This window comes from Ceratotherium simum, chromosome 22, assembly GCF_057802395.1.
Source record: "Ceratotherium simum simum isolate JZ-2026a chromosome 22, ASM5780239v1, whole genome shotgun sequence".
Classification (NCBI taxonomy): domain Eukaryota; kingdom Metazoa; phylum Chordata; class Mammalia; order Perissodactyla; family Rhinocerotidae; genus Ceratotherium; species Ceratotherium simum.
In genome coordinates this window covers 19,184,812-19,210,412 of record NC_141921.1, presented here as the reverse complement: position 1 = coordinate 19,210,412, position 25,601 = coordinate 19,184,812, and the positions used below count along the sequence as shown (strand labels likewise).

Here is a 25,601-nt window from a genome sequence, read left to right as displayed (position 1 = left end):
CATTGAGGCCAAACTGACAGGAGAATTAGCCACTCATCTGTCTTCCTTTTCTGGAGGTGAAGCTTAGCCAGTAATTTCGGCCCTTCATTGGTCCGGGCGATTCGGCTCCTACAGTTGACAGAGGGGCGTGGCCTAGCCTTGAGCACGCCCCCCAGGTTGCTCCCGCCCTGGGGGCAGGGCTCTTTCCTCCAATGTGTCCACCCGGCTAACGAGGATTCTCTCTCCCGGGCGTGGTGAACTGGGGGCGGAGTCACGGGCACGGCGGCCAGACTTCCTCCCCGGTCCCTCCTCTAGCCTGGCGTTTCAGCCGGCCGTTCATTTCCGGTGGGGGCGCCGCGCCCAGTGAGGGCCCGGAAGTGGGTCGCGCGAAGATTGCTGGGCGGTTCTTGCCGGAAGTGGAGAGCGGCTGAACGCAGTCCCGAGGTGAGGTACAACTCTGAGGTGAGGGTGCGCGGCCGGGTAGAGACTGGGGTCCCGTCCGCGGCCCACTGGCCCCTGGCGTTGCTAATGGCCTTTCTGGCCTATGCGCGTGTGGCGAGCTCTGCTGAGGGGGTCGGAACGGAGGCCCTCAGGCCGACCCGGGATCCTGGGCGCGGTTTCTTGAGGTGGGGCCGGGGTGACTAACTGAGCGCGAGTCTCCTGGGGAGGCTCCTCCGCTGGATTTCTCAGTCCTGGCCATCAGCCTCAGCAGAGGCCCGATTCCTAAAGTGCCCAGACTGAGAGGAACCTCCGAGACCTTAGAGTCTTCCCTGTCCCCCATCTCGCCCCCATTGCACGGATGGGTAAATTGATCCCCGGAGAGACGAGGCTGGTTTAAAATCATGTAGCGAGTGAGGGAAACAATCGGAATCAAGACCTCAATTCCTTAGATTATTAGCTCCAGATCCTTCCCATGTACATTTCCGGGGAACCTCTCTACCTTGGAGTGGTCTTCCGGTCAGTGTCTTCTAGCTGCAGGTTAAAGACCACCCGCTGCGTGGAACTTTTTTTTTTTTTTTTTTTTTTAATGCAACCTGTTTTTAATGCCTGGGGAGTTTTTAAAAAGAGAGAGGGGCAGGTCCTTGCATTCAGGTAGGCTCCCCTTCCTCCCAGTCTGCTGCTCCTACTCTGGAAAGCCAAGTTAACTTTATTGAAGGTGTTGCATACTCCTGGACCTGAAATCAGATGGCTCAGGGTTAGTCTGGCCCCATTGCTAAGTATCTGTAGTCACAGATGTCTTATTTAACTTCTTTGAGCCTCATTTTTCTCCTCTGTTAAGTGGAGATCTCTGCTTACCTCACAGAATTAAAATCACTGTAACAAATTGTGTCTATTCTATGTCAGGCACTCTGCCACCTCTGGGGAATGCGGTTTTGAAACAAAACAAGCTAAACCCTGCCCTCATGGAGCTAACAGTGTTTGTAGGGACGTTTAAGTACCTATAAATGTGACGAGTGTCAGGAAGGAAGAACGGTGCTATGGAGGTATGTAAGGACAGAGGATGAGAACCTTTTAAGGTAGAGATTAGTATCAGAACTTTGTCAGTTGAAGCTCTTTGTAGGGATCCCTGTTCAAGTGGAAAATGGGGCAGCCCAGCACATGCATCATTCACCAATCGTTTATTGAGCCCTTAATGAGTGAGAGACACATTAAATGAGGCCTTTGGCCTGGTGGCTAAGAATCCAGTTGTTCTCATGGAGTGGAGGAGGGGACAGACAAGTCGGGAGTGGCTAACAGTGTCATAGTGCACTGTGTGAACACAGGGCTGAGAGAACAAAGGACGAATACCTGAGCCAGGTGTCCAGGCTTTGAGGAGGAAATGGGAGGCTACGTCTTTCAGGATTTATTTAGCCAAATGGTGAATCTAGAAAAGGGAAAGAGTACAAGTGCAAAGACATGGAGATCTGGACATGTGAAAGACCATGACTAGTTCATTGTGACTGGAATTCCGGTAATGCTTGGAGAGGTGGAGGAAGTGGGAAGTGGTGAGGTTGAATATGAAGGACATTGTAAACCATGCTAAGGAATTTGGATCTTACCCGGAAAGCTGTGGGGAGGCTTTGAGGGGTTTTATGTAGGATGATGATGTGGTCAGATTTATGTTTTAGAAAGTTCAGTCTGTCAAGTGGAAGTGGACATGATGGGGAAGTAGACCAGTGTTTGGGAGCTTTTGCCATAGTCATGGCTTGAACTGGGACAGTGAGAGTGGGAGGGAGAGGAAGGATTGGATTTGAGCAATATTAAAAAGATGGAATCCGTAGAGTTGGAGGCTGATTGTTTATGGGAATGAAAAAATAGGAGTAGTCTAGGACAGTTGCCTGGTTTTCTGGTTTAGGGAACTGGGTGGTACCATTCGCCGAGATAGGTAATGTGAGGGGAGGGATAAGTTGGGGTGGTGATACGGAAAGAAAATGAATTTTGGATATATTTAGTTTGAGGTGTTTGCAGCACATCCAGGCAAAGATGTCTAATAAGTTGTCCCAACTAGAGGAAACAACAGGAGCAAAGATGTGGAGGCAGGAGAGGGCTTATGTTGTTCAGGAGCCTGGAGTTTGTGGCAGAAAATAAGACCAGAAAAAAAGGTAGATGGCTGCCAGGTTGTGAAGGGCTTTTGATGCCTTGTTTGAATGCATTTGGATTTTATTTTGTGGGTGGCAGCTAATTGAGTTGCTGCGGTCCAGCATAAAGAAATTTCTGTAGGTATTTCCCACCTTTTTCTTCCCCAGAAATACTTCATCAATCAGGTGGACATATTTATGTCTCAGAGGAGTTTAAATAAAATGATAGCTGTGAAAGTATCTTGTCAAGTACAACCTGTCATGCAAACCAAAAGTAGTGGTATTATTCAAATTCAGTGAGTGTATTTTTGCCTTGAGGGGGTTAGCTGTTTAGTTTGTAAAATGTTTTGTTTCCAACCTGAGGGGTGATCTTTATTCTCACCCCTTTTCTTGTTACATACATTTGTTTAGTTGCAGTTATTTTTTAACCCGAGACTGAGCCTTTAAAAAGTGACTTCCTCTTTTCAGTTTTCTGTGAAGCATTGTGAGTCCAAGATTGATTTTACTTAAGCAAATGCAAAGTGTCATTGGAAGTTGAATCCTCTGGTTTGAAATTTAATCCTGAGATTTGAAATCTGAGGATCCTCAAGCCATATCTTACCCAGTCCTAGTGATTATTCCTTTGAATTGTCATTTTCAGGTTCTTTCTTTACTTTCTACTAACCTGGCTTTCGTACCTATACTGTCATGCCTTGCTTAACGACGGGATACTTTCTGAGAAATGCATCGTTAGGTAATTTTGTTGTTGTTCCAACATTGTAGAGTGTACTGAAGAGGAACAAAATTTGCCACCCCAAACTATGTCTCTTTAACATGAGGATTATTTTAGACTGGTTATTTTTAAGAAACAAAAGATTTAGAAATTTTTCTTGCCTCCTTAACTGCCTAAAAGAATTCAGATAAAAAAACCTGTTTAAGGAAGCGAGCTATCACCTTAGCTTAACTTGAACTAGGTGGTAGACAGGGAGGAAGCTAGAAAAGCCTGTTTGTTGGGCTCCCCCTTTGTGTTCATCTGTTTCTGTGTGGCCAAACACTGTTTTCCAAACCTTTCACCTACCTGTGAATTGCCTTCCTTCCCTTTGAGTCCCTGACTCCCTGCCCCCAACATCATCTTTTGTCTTTAGCTGAGGATGGTATTTAAGGTGAGGGCTGCGGCCATATTGGCAAGTTACTCGGTTTTCTCCCACGTATACATGTTATTAAACTTTTGTTTTTCTCTTGTTAATCTGTGTCATGTCAATTTATTTTTTTATTTTTTAATTAATTAATTTATTTATTTATTTTTTCCCCCAAAGCCCCAGTAGATAGTTGTATGTCATAGCTGCACATCCTTCTAGTTGCTGTATGTGGGACGCGGCCTCAGCATGGCCGGAGAAGCGGTACGTCGGTGCGCGGCCGGAGTCCGAACCTGGGCCGCCAGCAGCAGAGTGCGAGCACTTAACCGCTAAGCCACAGGGCGGGCCCTGTGTCATGTCAATTTAATTCTTAGACTAGCCGGAAGAACCTAGAAGGGCAGAGGAAAATTTCTTCCTCCCCTACAGTGCTTGCACAACCTAGACAGTATAGCCTACAACACACCTAGGCTATATGGTACTAATCTTATGGGACCACTGTCGTATGTATATGCGGTTTGTCATGGACTGAAACATCATCTGCAGCACATGACTGTATTTCAGCTTCTCTGCCACAACAAGACTAATCTTTTAAAAAGAACCATTTTCATCTTGTTACACTTCACTGACTTCATATTCCCTAAGAATCAAGTCTAAACAAAATTTACAAAATTCTCCACAATCAGACCTTTATCTTAGTTTTCATTGGATGGTACAGATTGACATTCTAATTTAGAAAATCCTAAACTGCCACATTAGCATTTTATTTATACCTCTTGCACTTCCCTTTTGTTCCTTTATTACAGTAGAACAGGGTTTCTCAACCTTGGCACAGTTGACATTTTGGGCTGGATAATTCTTCGTTCTGGGGTTGTCCTGTGTATTGTAGGATTTTTAGTGGTGTCACTGGCCTCTGCCCATTAGATGCCAGTAGCACTCCCTCAATTGTGACAACCAAAAATGGCTCCAGATGTTGCCAGATGTCTCCTGGAGGACTGAATTGCCCCTGATTGAGAACCAGTGCATTAGAAAGCGTCATAGGTGTGATTGTGCAGTGTCTTATCTCTCCAACCAGATTCTCTGAGGGCAGGCTCCATGGCTGTGCTTAGCACAGTATATGGCACGTGATAAGCAATGGGTACCCTGCAGTGAATGAGTCTTGAGTTTCACTGAGGCATTATGAATTATTGTTCATTCAGGGAATTCCTGGGTGGTCTTTGAAGGACTTGCCTTTTTGTTTTTTTTCCTCAGAGGATTGATCTTAGTAGGGAAAGGCCACAGATTAGGCACTGACTAGAAGCAAGCTTTGTGTTATTTGACAGCGCAAGTCAGTGGATTTATATATCCCCTATAGTGGGGATATATAAATTCCTGTTTTGTTCATGTTGCCTGCATTTAGATTGCTCGGTTTATTGGACAGGAATTATAATTTATTTTAAATTGCATATAGTTTATGATGTTGGTATTCAATGTTTATTTTGATTGATAAAATTGTTATAGTTTCATTTTAAATTAATGGAGCTACAGCATTCACCATGAAACTATTTCTTCTTGATATATCATCATGTAAACCTAATAAAAAGTATCAAAGCTTTGAAAATATTCCTCAGCTATAGTGCAGCTTTGTTTGCCTTGTATTGCCAGACCTGTTGTCTGAAACTTTTCCATTCAACTGGAAAATAATTATAGTTGAAATGTTTAACAGAAGGAGCAAGCTTGCTTTTTTTGTTTGTTTTTTGGGTTTTTTCCTCCAGAGGTCATTAAAATTCCTATACTTAAGTTAATTATAGACTTACAGTCACAGATCTTTTCATATCTCTAGTTATAGCTGAATCATGGCTAGGGACAAATGGCATCCTTGAATCTATCTTTACGCATGAGAATGGGAAATGCTGTTCTGTTTAAAGCAGTTTTTCCTTATATAATGTAAAAGATGCCTGATGAATGCTCTTATGCAGTTAGTCTTCATAATATTCCTTAATATATAAGAGAGAGGGGGACCCATGGCCACACAAAGTTATCTGTTTGCCCCAGGCCATTGAAACAGCTGGTTCCCAAGTCTGACTTCAGTTTGTATGCTATCACTAGTTTTACTCGCTCCTGGAGTTTCAGATAGAGGACGATGTTTAAGGAGGGAACAGGAGACAAGTGCTGATATTGGGTTGGATTCTTTCCCTCCCTAGAAGATAGGCTTTTCTTTCTCTTTTAATCTAAACCTCAGGTGGCAGTGACTCAGGCACTAAATGTCATTGGTTTCATCAGGGAAACCAAATGCTTGGGGAAGAAGAGTGGCTTCTGATTTGGGTTAGATTTAGATGCCATGTTTACTGGGGCAAAGTGGTGTCTGTCTGTTCTTCGGTTTCTGGGTTAAACCAGCCAACCTGTAAGTATCCTGTTAGTGTGTCTAGGTTTTGCTTTGTAACATGTTAGAACCCAGTGATGAGAATTTCTATGTTTTTAGGAGTAAAACTAATGCTTTATAGCTTGGTGGTAGCTTAGGAGAGATATCCAAGTGGAGCTGTTTTGTTTGTTGTTTGTTTTTTTATTATAAAGAAATTATATAACTATGTTAAAGAAAGTTTGGAAAACAGGAAAATTGTCTAAAATGCCATCACTCAAATATGATAAATACTGTAAATTTTGTGTTCTCTTCAAGTTTTTCCACAGTGCATTTAGCTATTCCCCTATAATTAGAAATCTAAGCTAACATTACAGTGAACATCTTCATGCTTGTCACTTTTCCCACATTAGGATTACTTTGTTAGGATAACATCTCAGGTACAGGACTACAAAATCAAGGCCAAGAGAAGCATTTTGAAGCAGATCAGTGTACAGACCGACTTGTATAGTTGCTTTTTTTTTTTTTCAATTTTAGTTAAGGGTATAACCTAGAGGAACAACTACTAGACAAAGTAGAAAACATTTTAAGCATAGCAACTTCCTACTCAAGTAGAAATTCATACCACTGGCTTAACTGCCTGGTGAGCTGAGACAAGAATTGCGGGTTAACCTGGTTCCGTTTACCTCTGAACAACTTCCTTGAATAGGCAGAAGGAATTGGGTTGTTTGAATTGTTAGAATGATAATATGAAGCAGCTTTGGCAGGAATCACTGGCCATTTCTGATTTTTTTTGGTTTCAGATCACAAAAGAAATTGCTGGAGAATCAAGCTCATAGTTTCTTTTTGCTCTGCATGATATCCCTCCTAGAGCCTATCCATTCTCATGACTTTGTGACATTTCTGTGCCAATGACTTGGAAACGTTGATCTCTACCCTTGATCCTTCCCCAAATTTTATTTCTGACTACTTACTGGACATTTCCACTTAGAAGCTTCATCTTCTATTCAAACTCTGCACATCCAAAACTGACCTCATCTTGTCCTGACTAGTACATGCCAGAAACCTGTTTCTGCCTATAGTGTCATCATTCTCTTAGGCTCCCTGATTTGGAACTCTGGAGTCATCTTTGACTCCCTTCTCTGAATGCTACTGTACTCAATAGTCAGTACCACACAGTTAGTACTTGTTCTGTGCTTAATGCACTCTTGTTTTGTGTGACCTCCAAGAGCAGAACCAAGATCAGTGGGTGGAAGTTGCAGGGAGGCTGATTTTGCCTCCATATAAGGAAGAACTTTTAAATACTTTGAGCTGCCTGAATGGAATGGGCTGCCTCCAGATGTCTCGGTTCTCCACACTGAAGGTGTTTGAACAGAGGCTACCTGACTAATTGCCGAGAATGTTACAAGGACTGTTCTGGCATCAGACGGTGTTTTTACAAGATGATTTCTAGAATCTCTCCTAATGAAGGTAGCTTTGCCTCTCCTGCTAGACTCCCTTAGGGCAGAAAAACTATTTTACACTTCTTTTATATTCCCACAGCACTTAATTCAGGTACTGGTCACTTAGTTGCCTAAAAGTGATTATTTGTAGGTTAATTGATTCTTTTCATTTGGTTTCTGTATCTGGTTAGACATAAATATTGTGGATTTTTTTCTTTGAAATATCAAAAATATTTTTTGCAGTAGCACTTTTATTTTACAACTAGATGAATAATGGCTCTCAACCTAACCTAGACCCTAGTATCTTCCGTTTTTTCCAAATCCCATGTTGTTTATCAGAGTACTTACAAACATTTTGCTTTCATCGTATTTTTCTGTCACTCAAAACCCTTGAATGGCTTCACATTTATCATAACATCAAATTCAAATACTGCCCACCTTTCAGTGTCTTCCATAACCTAGCCCAGCTTGCTTATGCAGCCTATTTCCCATGATACTCTGTGCTCTGTGTGGGCTAACCTACTCACACTTTCTGTACATAGCCTCCTTGGGTCTCTCCTCTTTGCTTTTGATTGCTCTGGAATGTCTTCCCTTTTTTCTTTTGCCTTTTTCATCAAGATGCCCGACTTTCCTTCCGAAACCAGACTACCTCCAATCCTCCTTGATTTCTTCTGAACTTGCAGAGCTTATAGTCGTTTATTTCAGAACCATATAACATTCTGCAAAGAAAAAGCTCCAATATATGGGCTGATACTTTTAACTTTCCCCAATCCAAGTGAAGTTAGATAATCTCTAACAGAACTTTTAAAACTATAGTCTTCAGTATTTATTCCATTGGTATTTCATTTGTGTTGGCCTTCCCAATAAGAATGAAAACTTCTGCCTCCAGGAAGCTTCCCACCACCACAGGTACCATGTGTCTTCCTTTTTTTCAGTAGCTGCCGCAGTGCTAAGCACTTTAATGTTATTAGCATCTTCTGTGTGCCAGGTTCTTGGTGCTCGAATTAGTGGGGCTGTGGATAGAGAGAATGGATAAATTCCCATCCTCCTGGAACCTATATGCTAGCACACGATATGTAGTGATAACATTTAACATTTGAACTGCTTTTTAAGGCTCCCAAAGAGACTACTCGTCTGTAAAATCAACTGCTTTGATCCTTACAGTAAGGATCCGTAAATGACTGTCCTAAAGTTACACAGTTATACAAGGCAGAGTTGGGACTCAACTGTTCGTCTCCTGAATCTTAGTTTTATTTAGACTTGTGTAATTAGGACTGCCTCTCTTTCTGAAGCTTTTATGATGAATGCAAATAGTTGGGAATCTGTACATTCATTTATGGAGGCTTACCTATAGTTCTTGGCTATTGTCAATCAGAAATGGCAAGGAACAAGATTAAGCAGAGCTATAGTTTTCTGCTCTGTCAATTCTGTATTCTTGGGAAAAGCCTTATTTGAAATATTTGCCTTCCAAATACGTGTTGTTTATCCTGAAGGTGAAAAAATATTGGCTTCCATGGAGAAAACTGAGAGCAGAGAAATTGAAAGCTGCTAATAATGTAACTAAAGACACCATAAAGAGGGCTTGAACCCACAGTGCTGTGCTCAGCAAACAGTGGGGGCTGGATGCTGTGATGAACCACGTAGTCACTGTGGAGTGATGGGAAGAGCCTCAGACGAGGATTCAGAAAATTTGCTCAAGGCTTAGGTTATCTGGCAAGCTTTCTAACTCCTGTTAGTTTCTTCATACTAAAGATGGGGATCAATATCTTCATAACATACCTCATACAATTATTTAAATCTCAAAAGAAGCAATAGATTGATGATATAAAGCACTTACAACTATAAGGGAGTATTATTTTTAATTAATATTATATAAACAAGGTTCTTTTTCTTGTGTTTTTAACTTGGTTTGAAGATCTCTATGTCAATGTAATTTGTGCCCAAGAGGACAGCAGTTATTTGAAAGATGGAAGTGTTTATAAGATCCTACAAACAGACAGGCAAAAAATTAAAAAAAAAATTTTAAAAGAAAGGAAAAAAATACTTCCCAGATTTGACAGAGAGAGGACACAGCCAGACTTATGCTGAGAGGAGAGAGGGTAAAGGCCCTTATTTATTTATTTTTTTAAAAGACCCTTATTAACCTACTATATTCATAGTGCCTACCACTTTTTTTTTTTTTTAATTTTATTTATTTTTTTCCCCTAAAGCCCCAGTAGATAGTCATGTCATAGCTGCACATCCTTCTAGTTGCTGTATGTGGGACGCGGCCTCAGCATGGCCGGAGAAGCGGTGCGTCGGTGCGCGCCGGGATCCGAACCTGGGCCGCCAACAGCGGAGCGCGCGCACTTAACCGCTAAGCCACGGGGCCGGCCCGTCTACCACTTTTATAGTACTGGAATTACCAAGACAAGACAGGGTCTCTGTCCTAGGGTGGCTAATTGCCTGTTGACTGTTGCATACTAATGATTTTAAACTAGTGTGTTAAATGTGTGGTAGAGATAAGTGCACAATGTTGTGGGAGCACATACTGGAAATGCTTCTTGGGGAGGTGATACCTTAGGTGAGACTTAATGGACAATAGGAGTTCTGGAGAGGGGGCAGATTGAGAAGGAAGAGCTTACCAAACTGGAAAAGTTTCCTGGAGAAGGTGATACTTCACCTGAGTCTTAAAAGGCAGTAAGAGTAATGAGAAGGGACAGATGGGGAAGGGAGAACAACCAAGTGGAGTCGAAGTGGATAGCGTTAAGGCTCAGAAGTGAGAGAAAACATGACTCTTTCTGGAAAATGCAGATAGTCCTGGGTTGCTGTAGTGTGTTTAGGAAAGGTGTGGCAAGAGGTAAAACTGGGGGAGTGGTAGGAGATAAAGCAGGACCAAATTATGGAAACCCTTGTTTGGACTTTACTCTGAATGACCTGGGGAGTATTGAGTGATATTAAATAAAAGACTACCATAGTTACATTTGCATTTGAGAAGGATCACTGTGCTAATATGGAGCATGGGTAAAGAGGGTATATTACTGGAATTAGGGGAGACTAGCAAGGAGGTTATTGCAGTAATCTAGGGAAAGTCATGAAGACCTAGTTTTTGTCAATCAGGATGAAGGCAAGGGCATCTGTTCATGAGATATGCAAGATAGAGCCTATTAATTTTGATGACTGATTGGATTTGAGGGAGTAAGGAAGAGGTAATATAGTTAACATTTATGGAATCCTTATGGAATTATTTTTCAGGACAGAGCCAAGCACTTCTATATGTATTTCCTCTTTATTCTCACTGCAGCCCTTTGAATTTTGTACTGTTGTCGCCATTATACAGATAAGGAAGCAGAGGCTAAGAAAGTTTGGTAACACTTATAGTCACAGAGCCAATGAGTGCTGTTATTCATACCCTCAAACTATCAGACTTATCTAAAGACCATGGTTTGGGGGCTGGCCTGATGGTGTAGTGGTTGGGTTCATGCATTCCACTTCAGTGGCCCAGGGTTCACTGGTTCGGATCCTAGGCGCAGACCTACTCACCACTCATCAAGCCATGCTGAGGCGGCATCCCACATAGAATTAGAAGGACCTACAACTAGGGTATACAAGTATGTACTGGGACTTTGGAGAGAAAAAAGAAAAAAAGAGAAAGATTGGCAACAGATGTTAGATCAGGACCACTCTTCCTCAAACAAAAAGACCATGCTGTTAACCACTATACTGCCTAACAGTTCCCAGGTTACTAGCTTGGTCAATGACGTGATTGATGGTAGTGCTGGATTATTGAGACAGTGGAGGTAGGGTGTGGGAAGATGGTGAGTTCTGTTTCAGATATTTCACTTTGAGATGCCTTTGGGACATCCGGATAGAGATGTCTAGGTGGAAGCTGGATCTAAAATTCTGAATCCCAGAAGAATGGCCTGAGCTGGATATGGTGCTCTGAGAGTCGTTAGTCTATAGGTGCTGGTGGTGGTACCACTTGGCAAGCAGGCTGGATAGTACCGGGACACTGGTAGTTGAAGGCTTGGGAGTGGACATGACCACCTAAAGAGCATGAATATGTGTGTGTAGAGAATGAGACAAGATGTGTCTTTCGGTCCCTTCAGTTCTGGATGTTCTTTCCTATAACATCTCAGATTTCACCCCACCCCCACCAAAAACAAAAAACTAGGTATTGTTCTATATTTGGTTAGTGGTAGAATGAGATGAGCTATAAATGATAGCTGTATTGTCCCTTTTCATTCTGCTTAAGTTAGAGAGCAGAACTGTAGCTTCTTTAGCAATGAAAGCTTACAAGCATAAGTGAAATATGGAAAAAAAGAACCAAAATCCCATGAAGCTATATTAAGCTTTCAAGATTGGTAAGTGTTCACCAACCTTGGCAGCCCTTAGAAATGCTTGCACTGTGTTTCCATATTTTATAACGGAACGAGTGGTATTTATTAATGAAAGATAGCTTGGGAGTTTATAGCATTTGCTGCCTTTTCTCCTGGGATTTATAGAGTGGTGGATTATATGTGAGTCTGTCCCTGGACAGTACCCAGAATGGGCAGCGATTTGTATACTCAGGTAATGGTGGCATCACATAAGGGAGAATATATTGGCTGCTTCTGGTTTGCTCTATTTGTGAGTAGGGCAGAGACTTGGAGGCTTCTGCTGCTTCTCCAGGCCAGGGAATGGAAAGGTTTATTTGGTTCACATTCTCATTTTTTCTTTGATTCTCTTTTAAACAACATTCTCTGGCAAGTCACTGGGCCCGGAGAGACCAGAGCCTGTCCACAGAAAAAAATGGACGGGGATTATATTGTCTTCCTTACTTTATTTTGTGAGCGGCTTATCTCTTGCACAGGGAGGACAATGTGTTAAGTTGATATGTTCTGGCATGTTGTCATCTTTGAGGGAATTGTCATTGCTATGGTCATTTTAGGCAGCATCAAGGGAGTTGAGTTCATTCGGCTTCAGTTACCTGAACTAATGAATGCTTTGAAATGGAATCTCTCCAAGTCAAGGCTTTGATTGAAATTTCACTAATTTTTGTGAGATCACTTATGGTCTCAAGCATTTTATGTAGAAACAAATTGATAACATTTAACACTTATTTATGTGTATAATATGGGCAACTTTCAGAATGCTTGTCCCTCTGGACTTTTGGGATGCTATACTTCAGGTTCATTAACTTCATAAATATTGAACACCTTCTACTTGCCAGATCATGGTCTAGATGGTACGTATAATAGGAAACAAGCCAGAGAAGGTCCCTTCTCTGGTGGAGCTTACTTTCTTTAGGATATTAGACATTGAACCAGGCGAGTTCAGATAAATTAGTTCTTGTGAAAGATCTGTAAGAAGCTCTTCTGGATGTGTCTGTTCTTCCCTACTACATATCCAGATCCTGCCCATCCTCATTTGCAGCCTGGCTCAACTGGCAGCTTCTCCGTGCTCTCCTTATCTGATCCTTCCAGCTGATATGTTCTTCCCCTCTCTGAAATCCTATGTTATTCTATCTGCAACATTTCTTATGTCACCTTAAGTTTTTTTAAATATTTGTTTTATAGTTGTTAGTGTACATGTCAAGTCTCCACTATTAGACTAAGTTATTGAGGGCAGGGTAAATATCCTATTCATCTCAGTTTTAGGCATTCCATGTGCAGGCGGTAGGATGTTGCAGGAAAAAACACTGAACTTAGAGCCAGAAGACTTGAATTTGAGTACTGGCTTCCCCGTTAACTAGCTATGTGAGTGTAGGCAAGTCATTTAACTTCACTGAAATTGTTTCCTATCTCTAAGAGTATAGTAATTATCCTTCCATTCCTGAATATTTGTTGGGAGGCACAAACTGAGATAATGTATGTGACTATACTTCGTAAATTCTAAATTCTACACAAATATTTGGTGGTATCATAGTAAGTTTTCAGTAAGAATTTGAATGAGGAAGCATTTGTTGTCAGTGAACACCTTTTCCTGGGTAGTTCTCTTGCTTAATGAGGTCTTTATGGTTTTGCAAATATGCTGTTTTCCATCTTATTTTATTATTAAATGATTCTGTTCCTCAGAATTGGCGTGCTCTTCACCCCCAGGAGTATTCTGTCTTTTCTCCTTAGGTGCAATGTAATATTAAAACAACAAATGACATTTGATCTGTTTCAGCAGGTGGTGTATTATGGCTGACATGCAAAATCTGGTAGAAAGATTAGAGAGGGCGGTGGGCCGCCTGGAGGCAGTATCCCATGCCTCTGACATGCACTGTGGACATGGAGACAGTGCTTCAAAAGGTAAGCAATATACAGCCCTGCAGAATACTTTTGAGTGAAGACTCAGTGTCTTGGCCTGAAATTTTTCTCTCACACTGTATTCTCTCCTTTTGGAGCTAACTTCCCAAAATGCTTAATCTAGAAAGTTCATCGCCTGTAATTCATATTGCTGTGAACAGATAAGGGAGGAAGTGACTTGTGCAGGGAAGCCTGTGGTTAAGTTATTTTAACACAAGAACTTCCTGCTTGTGTGATATTTCCTGTTCTTTCTTTAGCAAAATGACTCCAGTGTAAGTCAAATGACAAGTGATACTAAAATTTCCTTTCTCCAAGTGATTGGCAAATTGGCCCTCTTGCACCTGCACCAACTGAATCATGGAATGTTAGATCCAAAAGGAACCTTGAGGGATCATTTTGTTTATTTTCATTTTATAGATAAATAAAATTAAGCTCAGAGAGGAAAAGGGACTTACGGTCACACAACCAGTTAGTGGTGGTATTGGAACTAGAACCCAGGTTTCCTGATTGATGTTCCAGTTTTCTGTTTACTTTATTACCTTGCCTCTCCACTTTCATATCGAAGTGCTTTTTAACAAATCATCTTTTTGATGCAGGACTGATTCTTTGTGGTGTGTCTGTCTTCAACAGGAGCAGCTCCATATGTGCAAGTATTTGACTCACTGCTTGCTGGTCCTGTGGCAGAGTACCTGAGGATCAGTAAAGAGATTGGGGGAGATGTGCAGAAACACGTAAGGATGTTTTGCCCCTTTTTCCCTCTTTTAAGGACTGGCGGCTTTCTTCAAATCCTACTCATCTTTGGTTTCAGAGCCCTTGAGAGGCTCCCAGCTCCTCTTCTACCTGCACTGAGGAGCTCAGTCCAGGCACTAGAATGGTTCCTCAGCTGTTCCAGGCACCTTGCTTTTCTCACATATTCTGCATAGGCTTCTTTTATACAGATAGCTTGCTTGGTGCAAAAAATAGGACTCAGTTCCTCTTTTTAGTGAGAACATGCTACCAGTCTGAACCCAACGTGTTATATAACCAAACCTAGGGTGGCTTATTCAAAGGAGCCATTATCATGACTTAGCACTTATAAAACTATGCTTGATAGTTAGTTATGCTAATATGAGTTATTTTTACACTTAGCCCACAGCAAGAATATGAAATAGGCGACGACAGGTGCTCTCCAGCCACCTGCCTTCATGTGCTGCCACCTACTTCATCACCACCACCCCACACTCACATACATATTCTGTCTCTCTCTTTGGGACTCAAAATCTTCCTGCTAGTCTTCTGAGTGATCCTTTGTAAGCAATAACTATGTTTAGGATTTTCCTGACTCTTCAGCAAGACTGGTTGCTTGATCTTTAGAAGATCCATTTTGAGCCTCTTGTATACCATCTGTTGGCAGTGATGTTAGCTCTAGAGAGTGGGGCTGGGACTTAAATAGGGGTATGGCGGCTTGCATGTTTACTTTATACAGTGTGTAACACTTGAAAAGATTTTAAAACATGTATCACTTTTATATTTTAAAAATGCAAATCCAGAAAAAATAGAGGGGCCGGCCCCGTGGCATAGCAGTTAAGTGCGTGCGCTCCGCTGCTGGCGGCCCGGGTTCGGATCCCGGGCGCGCCCTGAGGCACTGCTTGTCAGGCCATGCTGTGGCGACATCCCATATGAAGTGGAGGAAGATAGGCACAGATGTTAGTTAGCCCAGGGCCAGTCTTCCTCAGCAAAAAGAGGAGGATTAGCATGGATGTTAGCTCAGGGCTGATCTTCCTCACACACACACACAAAAAAAAAAAACAGAAAAAATAGATTACCTTACTTGAATTTTTGTATTTTGATAGTGTTGTAGCCTGTTTCTTAAACTCTTTTGACCATGACCCTCAGTAAGAAATATATATTTGTAACTGAGGTAAAAGTTTCACAAAACAGTGCTCATACTACTTGTACTGCACTCTTTTTTGTTTCACTTTTTATTTGGAAATAATTTCAAGCTAATGTACTATACTCATTGTTTTATTTTGTTCTATTAAGTTGATTTAATTCATTATCTATGAATGAGTCATGATCCAACATTTGAGACATAGCTTTAACCTAAAGGAGTAAATACCTTGAGAATTTTAGTCATAAATTTAGGCTTTTTCCTTTACTCCTACCTCTAGTTTTTGAGAAAAGAGGGATTTTTTTGGTGATGAGAGATAGGAGGGATATTTCAGTGTACTTCATATCACACTGCATTTGCAGTTGCTAACTTGACTTCATCTAAGGCTAGCCCTGATTATCTTCATTTCCAACTGTGGATATGTATCCCTGATTAGATCCAACAGGAACAGGGGTATATGTAATTCTGCTATCAGTCCCTGGAATCCTGAATATCTGAGGAAAGCAACATGAAGTGCCTGGGTTGCTACCAGAGTACATGGAAGTGGAGGCTTCAGGTTATTCTTATCAGGATGTCTCCAGTTGTGTCATCAATAGCTGATTCTTCTCCTTCCCGGCAGGCGGAGATGGTCCACACAGGTCTGAAGTTGGAGCGAGCTCTCTTGGTTACAGCCTCTCAGTGCCAGCAGCCAGCAGGTGTAAGTTTACTAATAGCTGCTTTCGTTTTGGTTTGATACTCAGGACAAGTTGAGAGGTTTCTGCTAAGCTATCACAACATGCTAAAACAGACCTACCAGACTCATGTACGTTCACTCCAAGTCCAAGTCCCAGGAGTAGAGTCAGACTTAAAGTGCCACTATAGCAGTGTACCCTTGAGTATATATTGGGCGAGATCCTAAACTCTTAAAGTACTGCTTCTTCCCTCATTCTTCAGTGGTTGAGGATCTCCCTTTAACTTTACTCCTGCCTCAAAATTTATGCTGCCAAGGTGTGAAAATGAATTAGAGAAAATTTAGATTTTTCTCAGAGCCAGAGATTTTAGTTTTGTTTCTTCTGCATTTGAGTTAAATGCAGAGGGGTAACAAAATAAGTCTTCCTGCTAATGCTGTACTAAAACCCTTGGACCCTTGCATGCCTAAATAATGTAAAATAGTGTAAGATTAATATATTAGACTCTAATTCTTAATCTGTCTTGAGTGGTTAAAGCGTTTTGTCTAAACCTTTTCTCCAAACCCACACTTTCCACAATAAATCAGGCAGCTGAGACGCTATTATATTTCCCTTGCTTTAGACCAAGGATTGACAAACTATAGCCTGCAGAACAAATCTGGCCTGCCACCTATTTTGTAAATGAAGCTTTTTTGGAACACAGCCATGCCCATTCTTTGAAGTATTGTCTGCTGCTGCTTTATGCACTACAACAGCAGAGTTGAGAAATTGGAACAGAGACCATATGGCCTGCAAATCTTGAAATATTTACTGAGTGGCTCTTTACAGAAAGTTTGCCGACTCCTGCTTTTACTGTTTTTATGCTAAGATCTGAGAATTGAGATGTTCAGGAAACTGAGCTTTGGAGGAAGGATAAAAACACGGCAACACAAGATTCGTCCATTTTGCTAAGCTGCCTGCTGAAAAGCCAAGCCCCCTAATTGCATTTGATTCAGCAGATCTCTACTCAGCAGCTGCTGTATGGCTAGCAATGTGTTGAGGGCTAGAAGGATTATAAAAGAGGGCTAAGACAAAGCTCTTGTCTTTGAAGACTTAGTGAGAAAGAAAAACATATTCACATAGATCCATTAATAGTTTTGTAAGGTGAAAAGTTGGTTATGCTTACAATAAATGCAGTAGGAGGCCAGTGTGGCTGGAGTTGGAGGGCTGTTCTTCATGAAGCATGAGGGACATTTGGATAGATGGAAAAAGAAGAGGCCATCATGAGTAAAGGCCCAGAAATGAACTAGTATTTCCTATTAGTGGGGCAGAAAAGAGGTGAGTGGCTGAAATGGTAGAATTTTGTGGTATAGCTGGAGATGGGTCCTGATCATGAAGAGCCATAAAATCCAGCCTGAGGAGTTGGAACTCTTTGAGGAGAGGGAGGTGATGAGCAGTATTTTATCCATACGAATCTGTGCAGGATGAATACAAAGTTTATTTGGGTGCTTATTGTAGTCTATAAAGAATTCTTGCCTTCGGATCACAGTTGACCAACATATAAAGCTTTTGTAGAAAGACTCTAACCTGAATCTCTTCCTGCATCTTTTCCTAGAATAAGCTTTCTGATTTGTTGGCACCCATCTCAGAGCAGATCCAAGAAGTCATAACCTTTCGGGAGAAGAACCGAGGCAGCAAGTTGTTCAATCACCTGTCCGCTGTCAGCGAAAGTATCCAGGCCCTAGGTTGGGTGGCTATGGTGAGCAGCACAGCTTCCATGAGAGGGAAGGGATGGAGTGAAAGAGAAGGAGATATGGCTGGAGAGGCTCTGGGTCACTGACAGCTTCTCTTTCTCTAGGCTCCCACGCCTGGTCCCTATGTGAAAGAAATGAACGATGCTGCCATGTTTTATACAAACCGAGTCCTCAAGGAGTACAAAGATGTGTAAGTCCAACCTTTCCTCACGGGGTAAAGGACAAACCCAGCTGATTACTTGCTGGAGTAGTGCTTTGGGGTTAAGGCTGCCCTTGGCTGCTGTGTTGGTTCTCGTCTCTCAGGGCTGCTTTCTGGAACGTTTGATAGATAGTGGCTCATAGACTCTACATTTGCAAGCAGGAAGTGTTTTTGCTTCTACTTCTGCTTTTTCTCCAGGGTTTGTAAAGTCCCTTTTAGTCTTCTGATCCTTACCCTTCTAGGTTTAGGAGGTTTTGCTGGAGGTAAAATGGACTAATGCCCTTTAATTTGCCTGTTTAGACAGGATTTTGTAGAGAATTTTAACTGGCTCAGTGGTAAAACATTCAGTAAGATTTACTAGGAAATTATTCTTGACTATTCATGTAGTCAGGTAAAGTGAAAAGAAGGCTGCCTCATCAATGCAGTATTAAGCAAGAGGGGGGTCATTGTATGTCTAACCGTGTATCTCCACCAGTCCTAACTGACTTCTCCATTGCTGGTTTTGAGCTGGAGTGACTGTAGGCAGCCATTCCTTAGCTGCATAACTATCCAAACCCTTTCTTTCTTCCATCCATCATCAGTCAAACAACATTTGTTGAGTAACTACTCTTTGAAGGAATAAGCCTTCATGTGTGTGAAATATGTCCCAGAAAACCAGGAATCTCCTTGATCTTTCCAGCAACTTGGAATTAAGCATCGCAATGTTTCGTTTATACCCCACCATTATACTCCATCACTTTACAGTTAAGGAAATTAGGTCTTATGCTAAATAACCGTAAAGTCTTTCAACTAATATAGAAGAGAGGAGACTTGAACCATAGTGAGTGCTATTTCTATAATTTAATGCTGATTATTTCCTCCTAAAGGGAAGTTTTTGTTTTTATTTTTTGGTGGGAGGGCATATTTTGATACAAGGTACTGCGCTATAAAAGGCAGTTGAGTTTTTTGGAGTCCTAGAGTTCCACAGTGATGCTTGAGAGATCTCCTCTCTACCATGGCTTCATGTACAGAATGTCTGCTTTTATCAGTTTTGTATATTAGGTTCTGCCTAAGGTCTACTTAGAAAAAATGTTTTTGCTACTTAAAAAAAAAAGTTTGAGGAATACTGCTGTAAGAGGTAGCAAGAGATATCTGGAGTCCCTATCCTAATGGACTTTGGTCTAATTAGGGTAATGGAATAGGTTAAAAAAAAGAAGAAGAAAAGCAAAGCTCAGTGATGATAGAAAAGCTGCCATTGAGCAGAGCCTAAGAAACACCCCAGGCAGGAGGATGTGAGCTCACAGATAGGAGGAGTTCTGGAATCACTATTGTAATGTACCCTGTCTGCCTGTGAGAGTTGTTCTTTAATTTTCCCAGGGATAAGAAGCATGTGGACTGGGTCAAAGCTTACTTGAGTATATGGACAGAGCTGCAGGCTTACATTAAGGAGTTCCATACCACCGGACTGGCCTGGAGCAAAACGGTTAGTGATCCTCCCTCCCTGCTTTTATCCCTCCAGGATGGAGTCCACAGGTTTCTTAGACTTTAGCACTACCAAGGTCCAAGAAGGAATGCCAGCCTTTTCAGTGGAGGATAGAAAGAAAAAGGGGAGAAGAAAAGGGGAAAAAAGAAAAGAGTAAAGAAAGCAAGAGTCAGAGAAGGAATATTCAGTTCTATTCAATTTCAGTAAACATGGTGAGGGACAGTGATTGGGCTGGAGGGGAGACAAATGAATGAGTTACATTATCCTATTCCTCGAGAAGCTTAAAATACAGATACAAAACCCCAATACAAATTACCAAGCTAAATGCTATAATAAAGATAAACACTACAGGGCCAGCCCTGGTGGCCTAGTCGTTAAGTTCAGTGTGCTCTGCTTCAGCGGCCTGGGTTGGGTTCCAGGGCACAGACCCACACCACTCATCTATCAGGGCCATGCTGTGGCGGTGGCTTACATACGAAGTAGAGGAAGATTGGCCACAGATGTTAGCGTAGAGCGAATCTTCCTGAGGAACAAAAAAGGGTACACACTACAGAGTATGAGGAAGAGAAGAGTGATTCTTACTAGGAGAGATTGTACTTTGAAGGGGTATACTCTGATCTGAGGCTTTTTCAAGTATAGGACAATGAGAAGTGGGAGAAATGGGGATACCAGCAAACAACAAAGCTTAAACAAAGTAAATATAGAAATTGGTCATCTCTGCCTTCAATGAGGAGAGATCATCAGATTTTTAGGAGAAAAGGCTGGAAAAGAAGGTAGACTTTATAATAGGTGATAAATAATTATCATAGGTATTTGAGCAAGAGATAATGATCAGATTTGTCCTTAAAAGAGTCTCAGTTTGTAGGTTAGAGATAAGGGCTTATGCTCAGACTTTGGAAGTACTCATGGTGCTAGGGGCTGGTACAAAAGAATTTGCAGGAGATATAACCAAGATAATAGAAAGATCTAATGAGATTGAAGGAGTTGGAAGACTCAAAGAAGATTGGACAGTCAAGCTTGGATGGTAATGTCTTTCACTGAAATAGAGACACGGGGGTGATTGTACAGGTAGGGGAGCAGGCAGGAGATGAAGAAATCAGTCTTGGACTCATTGAGTCTGAGGTACTGGTGACACACTAAGTAGATTTTTTAGAACTATGAGTTTAAAGCTGGAATTAGGTAGAGGCCAAAGGAAAAATCTGAACGTTAAAAAATGGAGCTGAATGGGAAAGGGTGAGAAGGAATAAAGCCAAGTTGGTTGTTGGTAGGGAGCATTAATCATTGTGTCAAGGGCTACAACAGTGGGTACCCCGTGTACCCTGGACACATGTAGGACCCTACTGAGAATAGTACAGAGGGGAAGAGAGAGGATGGCTATGTTACCTGCACTTATTTTTCCAGGGGCCTGTAGCAAAAGAACTCAGTGGACTGCCATCTGGACCCTCTGCTGGATCCGGTCCTCCTCCCCCTCCACCAGGCCCGCCGCCTCCTCCAATCCCCACCAGTTCAGGCTCCGATGAGTCTGCTTCACGCTCAGCACTGTTTGCGCAGATTAATCAGGGAGAGAGCATCACACATGGTAAGTGAATATTTGGCAAGAAGAGTCCGTACAGTAAGTTGTTGGGGCCAGACCCTACCAACTAGAGACCCAATGATCTGTAAGTCAGAACCCTGGTTTGTGTATGGGAAAATTCATTTGGGTGTCACATTCCTTCACGTTCCCCAAAGAGACAGCAAAGCTGGCTTAAATGGAAATTGAAAATGGGTGGTTATAGTTGGGGGAAGCCCTCTGCCCCATAGGAAAGTAATTTAATATTCAGTGGCATATATAGCTACCCTGTTGTGCCAAGGCATGATGCCAGCAGTTTTCCCTAGAGCTTTTTGCATGTTACCACATGGTTTCTTTGGGAAGTCAACATGTCAAGGGTTAACTTCCCCAGAGGATGTATATTAGTTATATGGGAAATTTGCATAAGAATTACCTAATGTTGGTATAGGGAAAGTAGAAACCCTTATACACAGCAGGTAGAAGTCTAAATTATACAGCTCTCTTCTAGGAATCTACCTATAAAAATTTCTGAAATAAAGAAGTTTTATACAGTGTTATTTATAGCAGCTAAAAATGGTGTAACAACCTAAATATCAACAGTATGAGAAATGGTTAATTGTAGTGCATCCTCTTAATGGAATATTATGCAGCCATTTAATCTTTTTCTACAGTGAACCATGCAGTGTTTAAGAAAAAAAATCTAGTATTTAAACTACAACCACAAGGAGTGGTGAAGCTAAAAAGGCCATTCAGTACTGGTTATATAGATTGGGCCATGTTCAAGAGTAAGGAGTGCTAGCCTGCTGAGGGTGGTTATGGAATCTTTTCCCAAAAAAAAAAAAAAAAAGGTAATTTTAGAAACTAGAAGTTAACATGAGAAAATTTTTGTTAAGTGTTAACTGGTTAAACCAAATTTAACAGTGTATGGTTATAACCGAATAAAAAACAACTATCAATAGAAAAAATAATGAAAGGAGAGTTTCAAATGTTAACACTGATGGGAGGGTGGTAGGTTAGCTGAGGGTGAGGTTTTTTTCTTTTATCAAATTTTCCTGACTATCATATATTACTCTGTTGCTTTAAAAACAACGTAGATATTTTGAGAGTATATATTTGGTATGTGTCTTTCTAGATCTTTTTCTCTGCATTTACATACCCATCCCCGCTCCATACACACACACACTACATGTTTTACTTTTTAAATGGAATTATATAATTTAACTTTGGAGTAGAAGAGAAATTATAAAAGCACTTCTCCAAAACTGCTTGTGAGAGAACATGTCAAAGGCTCTGGTTTTTGGCTTTGAATTTTTTGTTAAGGAACAGTTTAACTTCTGATAGCAGAAGTTGGTTATTGCCGCAGCCCAGAGCCCTGGTATGAAGGGCAGGAACAAGGCAGCTCCTGTTCTTACAGCCCTGAAACATGTATCTGATGACATGAAGACTCACAAGAACCCTGCCCTGAAGGCTCAGAGTGGTCCAGTACGAAGTGGCCCCAAACCATTCTCTGCACCTAAACCAGGAGTCAGCCCATCCCCCAAACCAGCCACGAAGAAGGAGCCAGCTGTACTTGAACTGGAGGGCAAGAAGTGGAGAGTGGTGAGTTAAAGATGCCAGGACTGGGGGACCAGGGAGTAGGGATGGGGGGTTAAATGGAGCACAGCCAAATGAGGGCACGATTCTGGATTAGCTTGCAAGAACGAAAGTTTGGGATAGCCTGTTTTTGGGGGTTGTGTGTGCTTAGTGATGAGATTCCTGAAAGGGGTATCTCTTTAACAGGAAAATCAGGAGAATGTTTCCAACCTGGTAATTGATGACACGGAGCTGAAACAGGTGGCTTACATATACAAGTGTGTCAACACGACATTGCAAATCAAGGGCAAAATTAACTCCATTACAGTAGGTGAGTTCTTGTTGTTGTCCTAGGCAGGCTCTGTCCTAGAGCCTGAGAGGGTGGGAGCCATACCTACTCTATTCCTAAAGATTCTTAAATACATTACTTTCCTTTAAAGTTACACTGTTAACCTGCTCCCTTTCTTCTCCTAGATAACTGTAAGAAACTTGGCCTGGTGTTCGATGACGTGGTGGGCATTGTGGAGATAATCAATAGTAGGGATGTCAAAGTTCAGGTAACTTGATATCTGGACTCCTTCCTTTGGTCCCTGAGAAATTAATTAAAAGAGGCAGCAGACTCACAGAAGTTGCGGTGGGAATCTGATTCTACAAAGTCTGTAAGCTGAGCTGCTTTGGATGTGGCAGGAGAAGAGTTGGCTCTTACAGTGAGCTCTTTCCAGCTCCCATCCCAACCTGCCCCTAGTATCCAGTATCTGTTGAGACCTGTGAGCTTTTCCTGTAGTTTCTGAATCATGTGAAACAGTGAAAGCTTTCCCCGCAGCTTACTCTTGTTCTCCCCAGCTACTGAGACTCAGGGTTCTTGGTTTTCTCTGCAGGTAATTGGTAAAGTGCCAACCATTTCCATCAACAAAACAGATGGCTGCCATGTTTACCTGAGCAAAAATTCCCTGGATTGTGAGATAGTCAGTGCCAAATCTTCTGAAATGAATGTCCTCATTCCTACAGAATGCGGTGACTTTGTAAGTTTCTTGATCTCTTTAGTAGTATGATCTAAAAACAGAAGGGACTGAAGGCTTCTTACATGGGAGAAAGCTAGTTGATGGACATTCTACACTGAGTGGGTCAAACCCAGCAACGCACACCGACATGTGAGGTGGTCCCACTCCCACGAAGCAGAGCTCCAAAGGACAGTGGTTTCTGCCTTTCTTAGGTTGAGCAGATGCTCAGGGTAGTAAAAAGGAATGGGATTGAGGCAGAGCCCCCTGTTGAGCTGGTGCCATGAAGCCATACACATTCTCATCTGTGCCTCATAGTTTTATCTGTCTAAGATCACTGATCAGTGAACAGTAAGAAACAGATTCAAACCTGCATCTGTCTGGCTTTGGAGCCTTTGTACTCATTCCTACACGGAATGCTCCTTCGTTGTGTCGGTGGTAGGGGAGAGGGTGGTATAAGATGGTGCGCCTCTAGTCACATAGCCATGCTTTTTCAGGGGGTTCAGTTTCTCTGTCACTACATCCTACCTGCTCTCAGAGTTTAATGAAAGCATTGGGAGAAAAGTGTAAGATTTAACCCTAACTTATTTTTTAGCTCAGATTTAAACCTGTTGTTTCTTTATTTGCAGAACGAGTTCCCAGTCCCTGAGCAGTTCAAGACCCTATGGAATGGGCAGAAGTTGGTCACCACAGTGACAGAAATTGCTGGATAAGCGAAGTGCCACTGAGTCTTTACCCTCTCCCTCACACCATGGGATAAATCTTTATCAAGACGGTTCTTTTCTAGATTTCCTCTACCTTTCTGCTCTTAAACGGCTTCTCTGCTTTGAGAAGCACAGCTACCTGCCTTCACTGAAATATACCTCAGGCTGAGATTTGGGGTGGGATAGCAGGTCAGTTGATCTTCTGCAAGAAGGTGCAGCTTTTCCATATCAGCTCAACCACACCGCCAGTCCATTCTTAAGGAACCGCAGACCAGGACTGGTATGTTTTAGCTTTCAGCCTTTGCAGGTTATTTGACCAACAGTCTTTTGGGAAGAATAAAGCAGTCCCCAGGAATTAAGAGATCAGAATGTTCACACAAGTTAATATTTTCTAACAAAAAGCATGAAGGTAGCAGAAGCTAGTGTGATTCCAGTTGGTTCTTCTAACCAAACTAATTTTTCAGTGTTGACAAGTGAGGCAAGTATTGTACTGGACCAAAGGCTGAAGCTTGGCCATCTAGCATTCCAAGCAAAATTGTTTCCTGTAAGCATTCCTTTTATTCTGCATTCCATCCTGGGTCTGCCTCAACCTGAGATAGTCGGTTCTCTTGTACCAGCTGCTGTGGCAGTGCCCTGCACCCAGGCCAGTTAAAGGTGTCTTGGACCCTTTCTTTCTCTGGGATCCCTGCCCAGCACCTTCCTACAGAGATGACTTAAAACAGAAAAAAAAGAAAAACCTACCATTCCAAGGAATCTGGCATTCCCTCCTCCTTCCATGCTAGGTGCCTGTCATCCATCTTCACTGCCTCTTTTGCCCTGTCATGCTCAACGCTTTTGGCCTCTGTCCAGGCACCTGAACAGGGGACTAAAATCTCCATTGCAGGCTGGTTTTAGGTCTTATGTAAAATTCTTGCACAGCATTGCTAATGTAAATTTCAGTTTTTCCCTCTAGGACAAACACTTAACCAAAATATGCAGCTTTTTTTGGTGGAAAGAGAGATTGTCCTGTGACTTTTACCCATTTCCTGAGGCCTGTGGAAATAAACCTTTATGTACTTAAAGTTATACAGAAAATAGAATAAAATTAATACCAAACTTGTTTAGTATTCACCTATGATATTTCCTGTACAGAGATGTAAGGATATTGAAAAGAAAAATGACACCAA

At 41.9% G+C, this 25,601-nt stretch overlaps 1 protein-coding gene across 3 annotated transcripts; it reads left to right on the top strand.

The window, feature by feature from the left end:
• The first annotated feature begins 270 nt into the window (after positions 1-270).
• On the top strand, positions 271-25,534 carry CAP1 (cyclase associated actin cytoskeleton regulatory protein 1). Of its 3 annotated transcripts, none has more exons than XM_014784199.2 (13): positions 271-423; positions 13,562-13,683; positions 14,311-14,411; positions 16,170-16,247; positions 17,813-17,956; positions 18,056-18,141; positions 19,507-19,612; positions 21,014-21,191; positions 22,576-22,760; positions 22,941-23,064; positions 23,208-23,290; positions 23,612-23,755; positions 24,361-25,534. In XM_014784199.2, exons 2-13 carry the CDS (start codon positions 13,572-13,574, stop codon positions 24,442-24,444), a joined length of 1,425 nt encoding a protein of 474 aa, XP_014639685.1. In that variant the 5' UTR covers positions 271-423; positions 13,562-13,571; the 3' UTR covers positions 24,445-25,534. The 3 variants fall into 3 exon arrangements, with proteins under 3 accessions (XP_014639685.1, XP_014639686.1, XP_004426065.1); XM_014784200.2 differs by having other exon boundaries at positions 407-423; positions 13,559-13,683; XM_004426008.3 differs by having other exon boundaries at positions 423-441.
• The last annotated feature ends 67 nt before the right edge of the window (positions 25,535-25,601 follow it).